This window comes from Pyxicephalus adspersus, chromosome 5, assembly GCF_032062135.1.
Source record: "Pyxicephalus adspersus chromosome 5, UCB_Pads_2.0, whole genome shotgun sequence".
Taxonomy (NCBI): domain Eukaryota; kingdom Metazoa; phylum Chordata; class Amphibia; order Anura; family Pyxicephalidae; genus Pyxicephalus; species Pyxicephalus adspersus.
Genome location: NC_092862.1, coordinates 49,076,041 through 49,096,413, shown reverse-complemented (window position 1 = coordinate 49,096,413; position 20,373 = coordinate 49,076,041). Strand labels below are relative to the sequence as shown.

At 37.3% G+C, this 20,373-nt stretch overlaps 1 protein-coding gene across 4 annotated transcripts in view; it reads left to right on the top strand.

Annotated features, from left to right (window-relative positions):
- The window catches only part of PIEZO2 (piezo type mechanosensitive ion channel component 2), a 216,519-nt gene that overhangs the window by 57,422 nt on the left and 138,724 nt on the right, over positions 1–20,373 (top strand). For all 4 annotated transcript variants that reach the window (XM_072411452.1, XM_072411453.1, XM_072411451.1 and 1 more), the window contains exon 2: positions 18,661–18,756. In XM_072411452.1, the coding sequence (XP_072267553.1) occupies positions 18,661–18,756 (96 nt within the window). The remainder of the gene's footprint in view (positions 1–18,660; positions 18,757–20,373) is intronic.

Genomic DNA, 20,373 nt, shown 5'->3' with positions numbered 1-20,373 from the left:
ATTCATGATACACCCTTTTACAAAGCTGAAGATCAGAAGGTACAGATGCTGTAGAAAATTCACCAGTCAAAGTTGGATTTTTGCATAGCCAGGCTAGGATTTTTGTATGGTTAGCATCAGATTGGTGGTCATTTCATGACACAGGTAGCTCCCATGTCAACAGCCCCTTCCATACCACCCCAGGCAACTACCATCACCTCCCCACCACTAAGAAGGGTCTCCGTATCAAAATCAACACACCACTGGAGTCCAACAGATTGATATTTTTGGGGCGCCCCCTTGCTTTGGGTTCTGATATCAACCCTACACCAAATTCCTCACTTCCAACAACAGCTTCCACCATAACCTGCCTTTACCATTGACACCATCCCACTGATGAGTTCTTTAACCCACATTCCATCATCAACTAGACCCTTCCTTCCCCGTACCCCAACCACCCCATCCCATCCAAACTTAATAAAAGAAGAAGTCCCTGAGGTTTGAGATGGCAGGCGGGAATTTCACTCCAGCTACGCCAACTACCAATGCCCCCCTCTTCCTGCCCAGCTCTTTTTACCTTCTCCGCCATATCTTCATCCCACCATTAATCCACACCCTACTTTAACCCCTTCAAGACTGGTTCCCATTAGCACCCAGTCAACTAGCCCCTGCACTATGTTGTCTTGTACATGGCGACTCCTGGCCTGCCTGTTTGGATGACATGAAATCGATATTAGATGACATTTTGGGTGACATGGGACTATAGAACAGCCTATATCTCTCAAAGTGAAGGGCTGGAGCAGAAGGTGCTCTGTTGTAAGGACATCAAAAGGATTAAGAATAGTGTTGGTGGCTATTGATTCAACATGGCAGGACACCTGTGCTAAAACTAGATTTTCACCAAAATCTAGTGTATGAATGTTCCCTTAAAAATGTTTGTTTTATGGAAGTGCACTGTAAGTAACATGAGTTTTAAAGCCAAACACTGAAACACAGCGGCTGAAGCTACATGTACATTAGGAAGCACTCTGGTTTGTTAATAACAATCGATTCAGCAATGTTGAACCACTTACAGACATGCAATCTTTAGTGACTGTTTCCAGAGATAATTAAGCATTGCTTTGTTTAATTAAAAGGGAAGTAGGGCAAGTAGGAGGAGCCCTGCTGTGTCCCGCCCATTAGAAATCCACATTGGATGAATTTCTGGATGGCAGCAAGGGTCAGCTGTAGATTAATATAGGAAGATTTTGCCCGAGATTAAAGCTCACCTTATGCGCCTACATAGAACCTGTACACAACTTTTGCTTTAAAAAATTAATCAATACCCTAAATTTAATTCACTTTTACAAGTTACAGAAAAAATAGGCATGTCAAGCTAAGTAAACCATTGCATTCTGTCAGTTTTATTTTTGCACAACATCCGATCCCTATAAAGGTTCTCAATAGGTCCTATTTGTCAGACTTGTAGAAGCCTGTTACTGGAATGTTCACACTGCCAGATATATTATGCTGTTATCTAAGGCCTACATTGCCAATTGTACATCATTTCTGAATTTGCTTTTAACAGTCACAGAGGTTTAATACAAGGTGTTATTAAGTACTTAAAGTAAGCCAGTCATGAGTGAAATATGATGGTTGCCATTGCTGACTTATGCAAAAAAGGGTTTTTGGGCAGTTCTGCTGACCTAACTTTCCATAAACCTACACAATTCTAAATGAGTTGTCTTTTATTATTATTATTATTATTATTGTTATTATTAATAGACAGAATTTATATAGCCCCAATATAATATGCAGTGCTGTACACTAAAAGGGGGTTGCAACCGACAGACCAATGCAGACAGTGACACTGGAAGAGAGGACCCGGCCCAGAAGAGCTTACAATCTAGGAGGTGGGGGAAGTAACACACAATAGGAGGGAAGATATGTAGAGGTGTGTAGTGATGGTGTCAAAAGACAGGTGAAGACGCGTAGGCAAGTTTGAAAAAAGGGGTTTTGAGTGCTCTTTTAAATGAGCAGAAAGTAGGAGCAAGCCGAATAGGATGAGTAAGACCATTCCAGAGAGTTGGGGCAGCTCTAGAAAAGTCTTGTATCCGTGCGTGTGATGAGGTTATGAGTGAGGAAGTCATTAGTAGGTCCCTGGAGGAGCGGAGAGAGCGGCTAGGGGAATATTTTTTTTACCAGGTCAGAAAACTAAGTAGGACAATAACTGTGGAAGGATTTGAAGGCAAAGCGCAGGAGCTTGAATTTGATTCTAAGGTGAAATGGAAGCCAATGAAGGGAACTACAAAGAGATGCAGCAGAAGAGGAGCGGAGGGAAGGATGGATGAGTCTGGCTGCAGCATTCATAATAGATTGTAGAGGAGAGAGTCGGCTTAGTGGAAAACCAGAGAGGGGGAGGTTACAGTAGTCCAGATGAGAGATGATAAAAGCATGTACAAGGCGTTTGGTGGTCTCAGGGGACAGGTAGGGGCGGAGTTTGGAGATGTTGCGTAGATGAAAGTGACAGGACCTGGAAATGTTCTGTATATGGGGGGTAAATGAGAGGGCAGTGTCAAAGGTGACACCAAGACAACGTGCCTGAGGGGAGGGCCGAATAACAGTGTTGTTAACAGTTAGGAATATGTCAGGGAGAGATTTGGAATTTGATGGGGGATGATGATGAGTTCTATTTTCTCTAGGTTGAGTTTCAGGAATCAGTCAGACATCCATGATGAGATGGCTGACAGGCAGCGTGAGACCTTATCCAGGACTGAGGGAGACAGGTCAGGGGTGGACAGATAAATTTGGGTGTCATCAGCATACAGATGGTACTGTAAGCCAAAGGAGGATATGAGACTACCGAGAGAGGAGTACAGAGAGAAGAGAACCGGTCCAAGGACTGACCCTTGGGGAACACCAACAGGGAGGAGAGTGGGTGAGGAGGAATTACCATTGAAAGAAACTTGAAAGCAGCTTCACTTAAAATTACAAATTACAGTGATGAGTAGCTGGTCCATTGTAGGCAGACCTGCAGATCTAATGGCTTCCAGACTAAAACAACATCTACATTTCATTTAGCATATGTTTATTTAATCCTATATATGTTTCTGACTCAGAATACAGAAAAGTATTAGAAAAGTTGTGATTCAACCATTATTTTTGTACTAGGGATTTAAACTATAATCTAGTAGGTCAGCATCACAGCCAGGCAACCATTAATTTTAGTGGTAAGTCTCAACAACAGCAGCTAATTTGAATGGTGAAGAGTTAATCGGGTTAGTAGTTTGCTAACATTAGTTAGAAACCTGTTTGGTGCTGTTAAATGACCTCTGCATTTTTATTGTTAATAATAATAATATTAATAATAATATAAATAATAACAATAATAATAATAATAATAAAAAACAGTTTTTTTAGAGCACCTTCATATTACACAGCATTGTACAATAAATGGGGGTTGCTGTGGAGTTTAACATTATTTTGTGACTTTAATTCCAAATCCTACCTATTTTGAGTTAAAGGAATGGGTAATCTCAATTGGTTTTATTTGGATAATACAATCAAGTAAGTGAAATGACTTACTAGGTGATACCAGATGTTACCAGATTACCTCAATACAGGTGATACAAGATGTTAATATATTGTGAATATTTTCAATAATGTATGTTGCAGTATTTTTCCCACAATTTACAATATGTCCCACAATTTTTCTGTGAAATGTGTCGAAATACAAGTGGGACTAATTTGAGACAGTTTCATGTACTCAACCAATTGTTTCACAAAATATGTTGTACGTTTCATGTATTTTAATGCTAAATAAATTATGGTTTTAACAGTGGTATGAGGTTTAAAGAAATTTGTTTATTAGTTAGTGCCTAGATAGCTCCGTAAAATGTTTAGATTAAAAAAATATGGTTTATTTTGGTTGCTGTGGCACCATACACACACTGTAGTTTTTTAGCATAAGATACTGTTGAAATACTATAAGGATTCGATTATACGCTTCTGGAAGATTGACTTATTTTATATAAAACTAAATAATTAAATGGATAAAATTGAGTTTCAGTGTATAGAAAGAGGTAGCTGTTAAATCAAATAAAACTGCAGCATAGGAAATAATTAAAGGTCACAGCAAAAAAAGTTATACATTGAACTATATAAATGAATTGGATATTTTGTGCAATTTAATAATTACATATTAATGATTGTACACTTGTGTTTTACATATTCATTTTGTATATACTGTAAATTACAGACATAGGTAAAATTCTAAATTTAAAAAAATAGCTTTTTTATTGAAGGATTTCTGACCTGCATCACTGTAGCATATATGTAAATTTGTTTTTTTATGTTTTGTATTTATCAACAAGACATTTGGGGGCTTGAACCCATTTAGTGCTTTAATCCATATCAACCCAGAGGTGTTTAGGTTACTGAAGCCAGGCCACCATTCATAAAATTCAGTTTGCGTCTATGCATGCAGCACATTGCACTATATTTCTTGAAATGTTTTGTGTTATAATTCATTATTATTACTTTGGGTATCCTAATTTTCACATAATTATTGCAGTTTTGATAGCACTAATAAATAAGCCTTTATGATTTTTAGTCAGCATCACATATGTAACAGTTAAAATGCAGTGGCAAAAAAACAAAACAAATGTAATTGGGTAGCTCCCATAGGCTAAATGTTACATCATATTTATTTTTAATTGATATGCTATATTTTATGCTCTAAAAAGAATAGTATAGTATAAGTCAGTTGTTAAAAATGTGACATAATTTAGTGGGGAGATGTTAGCAGTCTTGATGAGGTGGTTGTTGTGCCCAATGTGATTTCATGTAAATACACAATCCATGTAACAGGATATTTTGACACTTTGTGAAGATGGAGTGTTCTTTAAGCACACGGCGCTTTTTTAGTGCCTGAGGGTATAGAAAAGGAATCCAAACCAGTTCCTTCTCTTTATGACCCTGTGTGTGTTTCTTTACGGTCATACGATTATGCAAGTATAATGCAAGGAATGCACTCAGGATTTTTTTGGTAACATGACTGATCAGTAATCTAACCAATGGTAGCCTGGGAGGGGGGCAGATAAACAAAACCTTGCTCTGTTTAAAGTGAATGGTGCAAATCATACAAACAAGAACACTTGCTATCTGCTTTGCATTGTGTTATAGTGTCCTGAATTGGAAGGCTGTCACTTAGCAATAATCTTTAGTACTTAATTTAATAAATTATTTATCTTATTATTAAGTCTATTTTAATTTACCTGGATGTAGTGATAAAGGGTTTGAACAGCTGTAGCGGCTATTTGCTGTCAATGCAGCAGATATATTCCTGATCACCAATGTTACTGGGAATGTAAATAAGGATGTTTTCAACATTTTAATCTTGTTGAGTCTACAGTATATGAAGTACAGCGAAATCTTGCTAATTAGCAATGGCAAAAAATACAGTGGTTTTAACCCTTCCTAACTCTTTGAGGATGAATTACTTCATTGTAGCTGCTGCTATGAAGGTGAGTGATGGTTATTTTCAATAGTACAGGTGGTCCCTGAGTTAAGGACATACGGATGACTCCTACATATGAACAGGGCTTCTGTGCTTGTTCGTGTGCAGGACATAGGCTTGATAGGGGTGAGGGGGGCAGTTCGCATGACTTGCAGAAGAAGTCTTTTGCTTTTCAGCAACCTCTTGTAACTTTTTAATGACCAAGACAAACTTTGCAATTGTTTCTTTTTGCATATCAAAGCACAGCTTGTTCCAGAAGTTCCTTTTCCGACTTACATACGAATTCAACTTAGCAACAAACCTACCTGTATTCTAGTTACACTCAAAAATTTTCATTAGCAACATGCTTAAAGTAAAAATTTTGAAGTCAAATTTTCATTGTCGTTTTTTGCAAAGATGCTTAAGGTGTGGGGAAGTTCCTTGTTATAAACCTGTCCTTAATAATGGTGCTTTTTTCCATTTTTTGTGCTATACTTCTTGTTCTTTGGAGTGTTTTTAAATTTTGGATCTTCTGGCCTTTATTATTTTTCTCCAAGACAGTAAGCCTCTTTCAGGGCAGGGCCTAATGCAGATGGTTACAGTTTTTAGGAAAATGGCTTCTTAAAATTTTATTGTAAATTGTTTGTAAAATGTTATATAACTGGTTTGTATAAGCTGGCAGTCCTGCCATAAATGTAAAAATAGTGTTGATAAACCAAAGACCATCTTTTGGTTTTTAGGGATAGGAGTTTTAGCTGCTTGATTCTTTATTGTTAATAAAAAGAGGCAGGAAGCAGGGTATGCAAGTCTAAAGCTTTATAGAAACTGTGAGCAATGGGGGGACTGTTAAAACATTATATATAGCTAACTTGTACAGAATTAGAGAAACACATGGCCTCATTCTCATGGTTAGGTTTGGTGGGAAGCCAAGGCAATTTGCCATAGATTCTAACAGGTTCCAGATGATATCCTCAAAAATAAGTGGAGTAGATGTGCAGCCCAAAGAGCTTTGATGAGAGACCTGGAATCACAAATGCTGATTATTGGCTGTGAGGACGCACATTACTGATGACCCCTGGAAGGTCATATTGTGATTTTCCTGATTATGCATGCAGTGGCACGTCACAGAGCAAAGAATGGTTAAAAACACACTGTATATGTAACACTAACCCAACTCCCAAAACACTTTCATTTACTAGTTTGTATGAAATAAGAAAAACACCGGGGAGGGTTTGTTAACGTTGTTTAGTCTATGTGAAATTGGTTTGCTTTTGTGTCTGTTCACTGGAGTACAGTAGCGCTAATTGCAGACCCACCACCATCATGCTGCCAGCCCATGCAGGATAATTTACTGCTAAATTTCTCATCATAATTTATAAAATAACCGAACAATGTAAATTATCAGAACAAAACAATGTCTTTTGTATGTGGAATAGAAGGTTTATTTGAAGTCCTGTAATTAGCATTAGTGGCTACAAAGATTCTTGCTCTGGACATATGATGTGTATATAAATTAGTTGCATCATCAGTGGCCATCCAGTGTCCACAGAGGATCACAGTACGCTTGGAAGTCCTTCATTGAGTCGTGGCAAAGATGGCAATTTCCTCTGGTGCTGCAGGGTGGTTGCACACAGGGAAGTCTGTGCAATAATCCACAAAAATACTGTGCAGACGCTCACCACCCTCCAATGAGTACAGTTCTGCTTTAAGACCGTTGCAGAAGCCTTATTTAGGATGTATAGATACTTGCTTGTGACAAAGTTTTACTAATAGAGTTGGTCTCGATGAAGAAGCTAAAAGCCAATCGTATTGGCTCCTAAATACAACAAAAAAAATTATTATGCTATAAGCTACCACCTTCAGCTCTATGGGTTATTTAGTGCTCACCATGCTTAACTTGATAAATGGGTAACATTCCTCACCATCATCCAGCATTCTTAAAAAAACTTTATAGGTCCACGTGTTTAGGAAATGACCATGGCTTGATATTCTAAATCATTACAACAAACACCAAGACTTAAATGTAAAGCTAACAATAGATAGGCATGTATTAGTTCAGAATATTCCTATCAGCGCAAATATCTTAAATGAATCTACCCCATTAGTATTGTTGGACAGCAGTATCTCCTGATCTTAGAGGTCATTTTCCAGTTATAATGACAATTAGGTGCACAAGACAAACAAATACTTTGGCATAAATTGTTTAACAACATAATATTTTAAGATGTTGGGTAGCACACTACAGGGATTTTCAGAGATTAGAAGTTATATGAGGCTGTATTTTATCACATATGTCACTAGTTTGCAGTCTGTGTGTGCATGCCAGTATTGTTAAATGGCTTGGATTTCAGTAGAAACTGATGTCATTCTGGCTCAGCTGGACTTGCAGTATAGTGCAAGACTCTTTCATATTGTACTGAATCATAGACAGTACTGAGGGACTACTTAACATTACAAAATTCACACATGCTGTTTTTCTGAGAAATACTTTGTGATTGATCATGCTTTTCTGTGCAGTCTTCTCCCATTGCTAACAATAGTTTATAACACTTTTTAAAAGCTGTCTGACTCCTTCTCTTTATTAACATAAAAAGAAGCTCTTTTTGCAGTCATACAGAATTATGTCCAAAAAGTACTCAAGGGAAGCCTCTCATGAGAAAAATATGTAGACTGCTATTACTTGTTTTAGTTGCTAGATTGAATGTTATGCTGATGCTTTGGCTTCAGCACTTTATAAGTGTCTGACCCACAAAAAAGTATAGAGATAAGTCATTCTGATGTTATGCTGATGTTGTCCTAACTTTTTGATCCTGGCCTCTGGCCTATGAGTATCAAAGCCAGACATAGCCAGGTAACTAGCATTTGCAGATGGCGGACAACAAAGTCTATCAAAATCCCCCCCAAAAAATTAATATTTTGGGACTGCATTTGTTTACCTTTTTTACATTTTTATGTTTTAAATCAGCGGTCACCAACCAGTGGTCCCCGGCTCTGGCGTGGGACCACTCCCACGGAAGGGCGTACTGGCCAGAGCCGCGGACCACGTCCCGCGTACAAATCCCGGGCTCAGGGAAGTGGCCGGGCTGTATGCCTGGACACAACCCACCCACTCTCCCTTTGCATGCTCAGATCTGCGATACGAGAGTAGGCAGGGCGTCACTACAGGAGAGCTTTCTCCCCCTTTGATTGACACTCGGCTCCCTGCACATGCGTGGCCAGGAGCTGGTAAGTTTAGTGGTCTGCGGGACTGAAAAGGTTGGAGACCACTGCTTTAAATCAATGTGTGATCTTTTCAGTTTTCTGTCAGTGTATGTCAACACTTATTTGTTGTATTGTACCAGTAGTGTTGTCATGGGTGACGTTTTATTTTCACTATAGAAATATTCATTCTTCCTTATCTCCAAAACTTAAGGGGGTAATGTTCTGCAGTTCACAAAGAAGAACTTGGCTAGGCTGAGAACACTGTTTGAGATTTCAGTGCAGCAGAAACAGAGTTCACAAGAAGTTGGATTCTGGAAGGATATATGTTTGCACCTATTAAACAGATATAGAAAACCACTTTCTGTAAATATTTAACAGTTAAAAGAGAAGATTAAGTTTACTTGTCCTTTAAATATTATCCAATGTCTGTGCCATGAACCAGAAGTTCTGGACAGTTGGCTGTATGAGTATAAAACAGTTGACAGTTGAGTATAAAAGTATGATTTCATAAGTCAATCTTCTATAATAAAAATAGTAATAAACACCTTGCTTTTGGATTTAATTGATGGAGGAATGACACGTTCATATCTACTTGTTTATAAAGACTTGATTGTGCTTTACTCTAGTTCTGTGGTAGTCTTTGTGGTACCTTTTAAACCCTCTTACCACACCCTGACTAGTTATACCACTCTCTATTTATTAGTCAAGTGGTTACAGAATAAAACACTATTGTCTCTTCCTACATTCCATTTCTTGATATTGTCATCTACATCTACATGAGGTTAAATGATTTAAAGTTTAATGTAAAGTTATCATTTTAGCAGCAGAATACTGAAGGTGTTTTATGAAGTAGGAAGCCAGTCTTCAGTCTTAGGGGTCTAAGAATAAAGAGAACATGGCTTTCACCAAATATTTACTGGCTGTGAATCATTCACTGTCATTTGAAACACATGGATCAATAAGAATCACTTGAAGTAAGTATTTGGTAAATGTATGATCCATTGCTTTATATACAAGGGGGTGCTGAGAAGTTCCTGACTTTGCCCAGAAAGAAGAGAGCCAGAGTTAAGAAATAACACATTTATTCAACATATTCCCCCTGAGACTGATGCACTTGGTACAGCATAGTTGCAGCTTTTCTAGACCGTTCAAACAAAAGTCTTTTGGTTGGGCCGCATACCAGCTCTCAGCAGAATCTTTGACGCCAGAAATGACCTCAAAACGTTGCCCCTTCAGGTGGTTCTTCAAATTCAGGAACAGGTAATAGTCCAAAAGGGCCAGGTTAGATGAGTAGGGGGGATGGTGGACCAATTGGAAACCCAGGGTGTTCAATTTGGCAGCCACAACGTCGAACGTGTGCACAGGTGAGTTGTCCTGGACCCTTTTGTAAACGTTCCACGGTGTTTCGTCCTAATTGCCTCCTTCAGCTGGTCCAGGAGGTTAGCATAATACTGTCCAGTGATACTAGAGCCCCGAGGTAGGTAGTCCACCAACATAATACTGTCTGTGTCCCAGAAAATGGACGCCATGACTTTTTTTGGCCAATTTCTGGGTTCAGAACTTCTTCGGCCGTGGGGACCCGCTGTGGCGCCATTCTTTTGACTGTACCTTGGTTTCAGGATCATAGATGTGGAGCCAGGTTTCACCCTCAGTCACTAACCTAGCTAAAAAGTCCTGTGCAGCTTCAAAATGGGCCAAAACGGCTTTGGATGCTTCAACCTGTTCCTTCTTCTGATCACTGTATAAATATTTCGGCACCCACTTCGCTGAAAGCTTGCGCATGTCTAGAATAGTGGTGATAACAAACCCAACATGCTTCCGTGAGATGTCAAGTGTCTGGGCTACTTTTTTTGTGGATATTCGCCAGTCCTCAATAATCAGCTCATGGACAGTATTGCAGGTTGCTGGGTCAGTTGAGGTTGGGGGGCGCCCACTGCCTATCTTCAACGGTGAAATGCCCAGTCTTGAAACGGGATATCCAGGTTTTGACAGTGATGTAGGAAGGACACCTCTCCCCCAGTGTTTGTGACATCCCAGCGTGAATGTCCTTTGCTGACTTTCCCTGGAAAAACAAAACAAAAACCATCACAGCATCTCACTAAAAGAAAAAACAGTTTTAAGAAAAGCAAAAACCTGATATTTGCACAGTTACACACTAAGATATTTGGCAGTCATAAAGCAATATAGCGTTAGGGCTCTGAAACTTATACCCATGGTTTAGATTCACATTAAATTCCTGCTGGCTTTTGGCACAGAAACAATGATAAAACATAATTGAAGAACTCTTCCCTTAGGGAAGCTAGACACACATTTAAGACTGACTTGATTAAAGAATATTTTTAAAGTTCATAATTAATGGATAGGATGAACCAGATGGGTTAATTTTTACCATAACCAATGATTTTCCACAATTATAATTTGTAAATATTCTGCAAAAATTTGCTATTAATGTAAAAGTTCTTACAGTCTAACTGTATATTGAAATCACCCCCCATCATTTACCATGTAGCTCTCTTCAGTCTTACAATCAATTACACTGAATTTTAGCTGCATTATATTAGTGTTATCAAATATTTGGTTACTCCAAGGTAAACACAATAGGGGCTGATTTTATAAAGGAATTGAGACTGTTCAATTAGCAAAATTAACAAAAATGTTCATTCAGTTGAATAAGATAAAGCTGTGTTCAGCTTAAATATTTAGTCATTTGCTAGCTAAATCTTAATTCCAAACAATTTCTGAGCTCAGTCATAAATACCGACAATGTTGAATACCTCAGATGGAAAATTCGGTAACAGTGTGAGCATGTCTGTTCTTTATTGCAGTCTTTTTGTGGGTGCAGAGCATGTTCTTCTGTCTGATTGATCATATGTATGAAACATCTTATATTTGCTCAAATGCTCATCAACAGTATAAGTCTGAAACTTTGAATGCATGGAAACTGCAGTAAATAAAATTAAATTATTTAGACATAAGCTTTTGGGGTGACATGGACGCCTTCTTCAGGCTTTACATAAACCTAATTGAACATAATTTAACCATTTCTTTGGCTATAGTAAAGGGTAAAATGTCTGTGAAGAAAAAAAATAGGTTTACATTTTTAATAGTTGTATTTCATTGCTCACTCTGGTAACTCTATGTATAAAAATTAGATTTTTGTTTACACAGAAATGTATAAAGCCTGAGGAAGCGATCTAAGTCAACTTGAAAACGTATCTCTTTAATAACGTACCAATTGGTATTATTTAAACTCCAATATTTTCTGCGTCAACACAGTACAATACCCTATTACTGCCGTGTTTGGAAACTAAAAGTTAGAGGGGGAATGATGTATAACACAAATTACTTTAGCACAACTAAATGAGGTTCCCATGTGTGTGAGATTTAAGCAATTACAGCATAGGACTAAAAGCCACCTTGCTTATAAGGGATCTGGCTCAATTTACAAAGCTACACAAGCATAATGATCTCTATTTTCAGCCACATTACTTTTAAATTATATTAAACATTGGCAGCAGCAAACAACTGTAACTTTGTAGTGAAATAAGAATCTAAATTCTGGTATTTTAGATTTATGATTTTTTCTTTGCTGAATGAACTAGGTGAAGTGAGTGGATCGGCCATTAACAACTAGGGTTCCTCCAGAAGTTGCTAGTGGTTTCCGCAACCATGGCTGACTGGCCTTCAATTTGATGATTCCTGCATATTTCAGGGACAAACACCGCTTGTAAGAGCCAGCTGCATGACTCTAATGATGTTCTTAGTTGTCTATTCAAGGTAGTATTCTAGCCACTACTGTGAGGTGACAATCTTTCAATTGATCAGCATTTCTAACATTTCCACACTTACTCCCAATATATTGGTTTTAGTAGTTGTTCATTGATACGTAAAAATTATTTCAAGTGTTCCTCAGGGGTAAAATGTGAAAAGCTGGTCTAGATGAATATGATCACTAGATATATATGATCAGCATACAATTGCAGTCAGTAAATACTGAAAAGATGGAATGCAGCGTGTAGCAAAATTTCTGCAGACATATAGTCGTTTTGTGTATAAATACATTCCCTTGTTCTTCCATTTATTGTATATCTGTCCTCATGTTGCCTCTTGCAGTTTTGCTTTGTTGAGGTCAAATCAAGATCAATAGCATATTTGTGTGGCTGCATAAAAGGTGAGCAGTCTGAAGGAATTGACCAGTTATGTCAGAATGTGGGGATCTGAAGATGCACACAAGTATTTCTTTGTTTATGGTATTCGACATTAGACAGTTTGAAAAAGACTAACAACATATTTCTCAAAATGTCCAATTTTTTGTTCCAGTAAGGGAAATCTGGGATGGTTTTACTGAAATGAGCAAACTTTAAACTCTTCAAGACCAAAACAAATAGTCATTTTAAAAATAAAATTACTTATTTTCTCATTTAATTATTAAGTAATACTTTTTTGTAAGCATTGCATAAAGAGACCATTTAGATTTTGCAACAATAAAAAAATATGCAGATTAGTACAGTGGAGTGCTGTATTTTGGTGTATTCTTTCTCATGGGATTTATTATGTTACTTGCAAACTCATTACTATGGAATTAGCAATTCATGTCAGTGTCCTTGCTGCTTTCTGGCATCCTATGGGTTTGGGTAGACAAAAGTGTTATTGTTAGATGTAGGGTTAGGGTTTCTTTGTTTATCAATTCCTAACACTAACGATAAGCCTAAGGTGGTTGAATGAAGCTTTCATAACCTATAGATTATTTAAAGTTTATTGCACCCTTACAACCCACCAATAAACATGGCAAAAAGTTATAGATGACAGTTTGACACAAACGCTCAATTTTGCTTATCCTTCTTACATTTAACATAAACATTTTAAATGTTATTTTATTTCATTCTAATCAAGCCTGATGACTACCTGCGTCTGTAAGGCATGGTGATGTTCTAAAAAAAATTGGCAATACAGAGTTGTATTCTATGTAAATTTGAATTCCATAGTTCTCAAACCAACATACACATTACCTTTACATGAATATTCATTGCGTCCAATTAGGTATAGGTATATATATATTACTTAGAAATTCATTTTCTATTCTTTTTATTAAACGATGCAAGTACTTCTTATACTGAAGATTTTATTGCTTTGCTCTGATTAAAATGGATAATCCAGCGCTGGTTTTTTCGGGCACTTTGGAATAGCAATTTTAATGTTGAATGGTGGTGTCACAGGTAACACCTTGATTTATATAAAGGCAGCATAAATCAGGCTCTGTCCAGGAAAGAACATCTTTGAAGCTGTGTAAATTTTACACTTTATTTCTATGATTGCCTAGAACAGCAGGAAGTATTTTAGTAGTTTAGCCAGCTGTGAATGACTTTATTGACATGGATAGGAGGAGAAGCTGCAATTATTTGCTGTGTAATATTTCTCTAGTTATTTGAGTATTAGACCTTAGATCTTCATAATAACTTTTTCTTATACCTTTTTTTTTTATACCTTCTTTGAAATTTTCTTAAAACTAAACAGGGATCCATATATCTTATTCTGGTTTCATCTCTTTTTGCCCTACAGCACTTCCTTTTACTTCCATCTCCAGAGGTAGACCAGTGGGGGGATATTTGTCCCCAGGACAAGTTTCTCCAAGAGACCTCACTTTACCTCTTGTTTTTGGAGACAACACTAAAAGTTAATTTTTTTCTCATTTTCTATTTCAGTAACCACGGCACAAATAGAAGGGGTAAAAAAGGAAGTATAAGTCTACTCTATGGGAACACAAGCAAAAAAAAAAAAAAAAAACTTGATGCAGGGTCTAATCCCTCCTCAGTTTATCCAAAAAGCAAAAAAAAGTTTTGCTTATAGATTAACTTCAATGTAGAACTTTGGTCTAAAGGAAAAAAAACAGTTGTTTCAGTATGTCAATAGCATTACCACAGCAGTTATTTTTCTCAGCACTCAAATTTGGATTACCTGGTAATCCTGACAGTAAATCCATTGATCTTTCACTTCCTTTAACAGGATGACAACACTGTTTGCCCTGCAGTAATATTACAGCAATGTTGTCAGTATGTGGGCAATTTTTGTAAAGGAGAACTAAAATAAAGGTATTAATAAATTATCTTTACATTTCAATCTGCAGCTGCTGAAATCTAAGACTTGCCAAAAAACTACCTGCAATATGTCGAACTGGAGGAATTTGCCTGTTTTTTGGGGATTGGCTCACTGATCCTTCAAATCTTTACTATGATACAAAAGAGTAAAGCTACGTACACACTTCCAATTATTATCGTTGGTAAACGAACGACGAACGATCCTGCACGATATCTGCGAACGATCGTATAGCACCGATCCTGTACATACAGATAACGACACGATCGTTCGCAGATATTGTACACACGATAGATGCAATCGTTTGAACGATACAGGAAGTGACGTGCACCACAGGAAGTGAGCGAACGTTCGTTCACCGCGCTCACATGCTCAGACCATGGACGATCACTGAACGACCGTACACACGATAGATGGTCAACGATCGTCGTCCAATCCGATCCGCCGGTCCGGTCGTTCATTTCCAACGACTATCCTCGTTCGTCGGCGTCCTTGGTTACTTTTTTTACGAACGATTTTTGCCCAATCGATCGTTCGTCGTTCGTTCGTCGTTCATTTCCAACGATAAAAATTGGAAGTGTGTACGCAGCTTTAGTGTTAAACTGCAAGTGTGACATTGGTTTAAAGTTTAATCTGCATAAATCTTGCCTTCCCTTCCTTTTCCTTTTTTCTCTCCACCAACATGCAAATTCAGTTTTAGAATAAAACTCTTTAAAATTCCTAACATACAATATTTTAGACCCAGGGACATAATTTCCTTCTTTATACAATGTAGGCCGGTCATAACTGGTGGGAGAGGCCGACGGGGTGCTGCAACCCTATAGCCATGATGGCTGGGTATCAGTTTGTAGGAATGCATTAGCATACATACTACTCTAGGAAATAATGGTGGATATAGCAAACAGTAGCCCCCTGTGCATAACTGACTTGGGGTCTCCCTGCTGAACTGACTTGAGGGCACTGTTGGCTGAGTGGAGTCCCCTGGTGCAACAACACACTTTGCACCTCCACATGTTTGCCCCCTCTAGGAAACAACCCAATGTATGGCTTAGACCTCTTTGTTTAATTTAATACCTAAAATCCAAAGAATGCAAAGGGTTTATTTTTTTTTCCTATGCTATGACCTGGAAGTAATAAGTGCCAGATTAGAACCTAGTCAGAATTTAGTTGTGGTGAACACCTCTACCAGCAACCATGGCTCCTTCCTTACATACAGTGGAGCAGTAAAAGTAGCATGCCAGGGATAGGAAGGGTGTTTTATAGAGGAATACCAGATAAAAACAAAGCCTTAAAAAGAAAATGGTTGATTTATAGACTTAAGGTATAGATATGGTTAAGATATCAGCTGATCAGAACAGTGTTTTTAGTGAGTCTGATAATTTATAGACTTTTGCAGTGAGATTGATCAATAAAGCTTTGGTAGGCTGTATAATAAGTATTTATGATTCTCCCATGTTCACATATTTATAAGTTTACGTGAAGCACACATCAAGCTGATCTCATTTAAAAAAAAAAAAAAATTGTTCCTCTACTTGATGAACATTATGGTATAGGGATTTTATGAGCCCACTTTATGTACCAAGCTCACTCTGCTCCCGTTGTTTCAAACATACACAAAGATATTGTAATTAATATTGTGCAGAACAACTTAAGAACTGTAAAAAACCTGTGTTATAACAGTAAACATTCAATCCAACACTAAATATTGACCTGGACTCAACCCGGGATCTTTCATCAAATATAATTATTTTTCCTTGGAAAAAAATACAAAAAGCTTCAACACACAAGTCATCAAGCCAACAAAAGACTATAAAATGAATCAATGTAGTCAAAAGCAAGCAAATAACCATTGCATTTCATTTGTTTATTGTGTTTAAACTGATTCCATGCTGAAAGCCACAAAAGGAAGGGCTACAATTAGAAACACATATTTGAACCATGTGTGTAAACTTGAATATTTACGTGCTAATTATTGAATGAATTTAGGAAGACACAATTATGCATTAAAGGTCTTGTAATATAAATTTGGCCAGTTTAATGTTTATTCTTGTGTTGTGTCATCATTTCCATCACAGATCCAAAATATGAAGGTTTTTACTAAAAGTGAGTAAAGTCATGGAAGTCATTCATTTATACCCCTCCGATCAACTGTCCTTCTAGTAATACTGGTTTATATCACAAATGCAGTATAAAATAAAACCATTTCCTAAATGCGCATGCAGATAATTTTGACTAGTTGGCCAGCATTAGTACAAGATGTACAAACCATGGTCTTTATATAGTTAGTATAGTTAGCTATGGGGAAACTTTTTTTTTTTGTTTCAAACGCTGTCATCTTGCCAGTTCATTCTCCAAACAGAAGTTTTTAATGTCAATTTATTTTCTAGATGCAAAAGAACAGAAATGAATCTAGACAGGTCATAAATCATTATAGTCCTTTCTTATGTTTCTAAGCCTATTTTCTTTGAGTATCTGAATGAATTCACAAAAAGGCTTTAACTTTTTCTGGGCAATCACAATTTATGTTGAAATGCTGAGCTGTGAAAATATTAGTTTACCATATCAAACCATGAAATCATTAAATCAAGTCCTAAATTTTTTATTGCTTGATGTGCCTCCCCTTGCAGAAACAAGCTCCGCAGTGAAACAGCTGTATCCTTACCAAGAGGCAAGCTATGTTTAAATTAGTGAATGAAGCCATGTGGCAGACGCAATACTTGCTAGACCTGAAAGTCTCTAGCGGCACCAGGTGAACTGAAGTTTGAGAGAACACAAGGGCCATTCATGATTTAGTGTCTTACAGCCTTAGCCTGTTGTAGAAAATTAGAAGTCAAGGTGCTAGAATGACTGTCTGCTGTATGTGTGTGGATATATATATATATATATATATTTAAAACTTTTTTGGAATATTGAAAGCAATTTATGATTAGCTTAACTACTCAAGTGTGACTATTTTGCTTGCAAATGTATGCAGAGCCCCCTGTCTTATCTTCATTTTGGATCATTGTTAAGCTCACTTTGCTTTCTAGGCAAGGGAATGTTTACATTGCAATTAATTTTAGTAATAAACGTGAAAGATTAACATCTATACAGGACCTCAATTTGTTTTACTATAACTGTTTTATAAACTGTTATTTGCATATCCCTTTTTTTCCTATCTATGTACAGTCATTTTTGTGCTAAACTTTTAATGCACAACAAAGGATTCCCATAGTATTATGGGTTAACTAAAAAGACATGACCAAAGATATTTTCTTCTCTTTTGGGCTCATTTGGGCTATTGCTTAGTACACACTATAAGGTACTGTCCAAATAAGGATCTTTAGGCACAGGAATAGGCAACAGTTTAGGGACTACTTCTGTACAGAAACCCTATTTGGCTATGAAGCAGCCAGTCCTGTTCTATGGAGAAAACATGAGGGACAAGGACAAGCAGGAGCTGGGCTGTCAAACAATTAGCAATAGCTCCAGCCGCTAGTAGTCCAATGTGTTGAATCACTAATGATGTCCTTACTTACAATGCTCACTTTTGGTCCTGCAGTATAAGTGATGATGCCAATGGCTCACACACAGCATAGAAGATATGAAACGGAAGCAATGAAGAAAAGTAGAAAATGTTTCTGTTTCCCTAGATGACAACAAGCATTTGATCTGTGTGCTGCGAGGGGGAGCCCCAGAGGAAAAGTAGTTTTTATGTATTCCTAAAGTTCAGTTTTAGGAATATAATTATGTTAAATTACTGGTTTTCAGGTACATAATTATAAAATTACAGGAATAACAGGGCTCCTAAGAAAGAAGTGATATATTTTAAAATCATATTATGTGTGTTTTGTTCCCATTCACCTTGTGCATGTTTAATACATTTTTGTTTATCTCTGGTGACTGAAACATATTTTATTTCTCTTTTACAGCATGCATGTTCCGGTACAGCGGAATATCATTTGTCTACCTCATCTACCTCTTGCTTATTCCTTTATTTTCGGAGCCCACCAAGATAACCATGCAAGGTAAGATCCTATTTGCAAAAAACTTTATAATTGTTTGGAATTATATAATTTAGATATGAGTTAGCTAAACTGTTTCTTTTATTTGTGTCACACACCCACCCAGACCTTGTTCACTAAACACAATATTATTCTTCTAGACCTGGACAGCTATATACATATACATTATATAAATAGGTTAAATGGCTTAGTAAAATATGGTTCTCCTAGAAGCATCAGTCTCACTTTTTCAGTGTTGTGTTATTATGCAAATTGAAACTATGATGCTACAGCTTCAGCTTTAAGTTTTATTGCCCTGATGGGCAGCTTCTGGAAAAAAAAGTCTTGTATGGTGACGACTTATTATTATTATTAAACAGGATTTATATAGTGCCAACATATTACGCAGTGCTGTACAATAAATAGGATGAATGACTGTATAATCAAAAGATGCAAAGAAGATCAAAGTGTGCAGTACAAGGATTAAATTCTACTTTTTATAGTTTATGCAGTAATTCAGTAATGTTTTCTCATCATACACAATGCAAAACTTTTTGTGGAATAAAATGGTTCTCGTCCGATAATTGGCTCAGGGTGGATCCACAGACGGTGGCCGTCGAACGATTGTAATGAAAGTGAAGGGGGACAGCGCGCAGTGGGGTGCCGCTCCGTCTTTCTCCCCCTCCTCTCTTCATAGAGCAGGACTATGTACAGCGCTCATTCATGCATCGTGCAGTCGTTAGTCGTTGGAAAGGATCATGAAAGATCCTTTCAAATGACAATTATTGCACATGTGTAACTTCTGCTTAGTCCATGCAGAGCAAAGCCACAGGTTCACTTTAATAACAACTCCACCAGCAGCTTATACTTTGCCTTCCCTTGGCTTTCTCACTAATTCTTTTAGCCTCTAGAAGTCAAGAAAAATTGTACTGGTATGGAGGATTCTTCTTCCTTCCCTGTGAGAGTGCTAGTGATGTATAACTAGCTGCAATTGTTAGATAAAGCAGGACTTAGGGTTTTCGGATTAGGGAGTTGTAAATGTTCAGGTTGTTTTTTTTAGTTTAGCATATTTCAGAGCTTGAAGTATATATGTTGATGTACAGCATCTCCATCACTGACAACAATCTTGTATACTGTGTTGTGTCCAGTATTACTGTCTGACATATGGATACTGCTAAAACCTTTATTTAATCTTTACAATACTTGTTACGGTAATTACCAAGAGTCATTTTTCACTAGTCACACATAGGGCCTGATTTCTTTAAGCTTTCTAAGGCTGGAGAAGATACACCTTCAGCAATGAAACTGGGTGATCCAGCAAACCTGGAATAGATTTATTAAAAGTCATTTGTTATTTGTTAGCAAATGTTTTCAATCCTGGACCAGACTTTTTCCAGGTTTGCTAGACCTAGATTCACTGATAAATGTGTATCCTCTCCAGTTGTGGAAATCAGGCCTAAACTGTATAGTAAAGAGTTTTAATTTTTTATTAGCTCTGGGTCCTGTGCAGAAAGCTATAGTTTCACATTATGAATAAAAAAGTTTTCTGTTTCTTCCAGACATTATGTTATACAGGTAAGCACCTGGTGTTTTCCTTGACCAATAAGGGGCCCAATGGCCAAGCAGTCCCAATAATCAGCA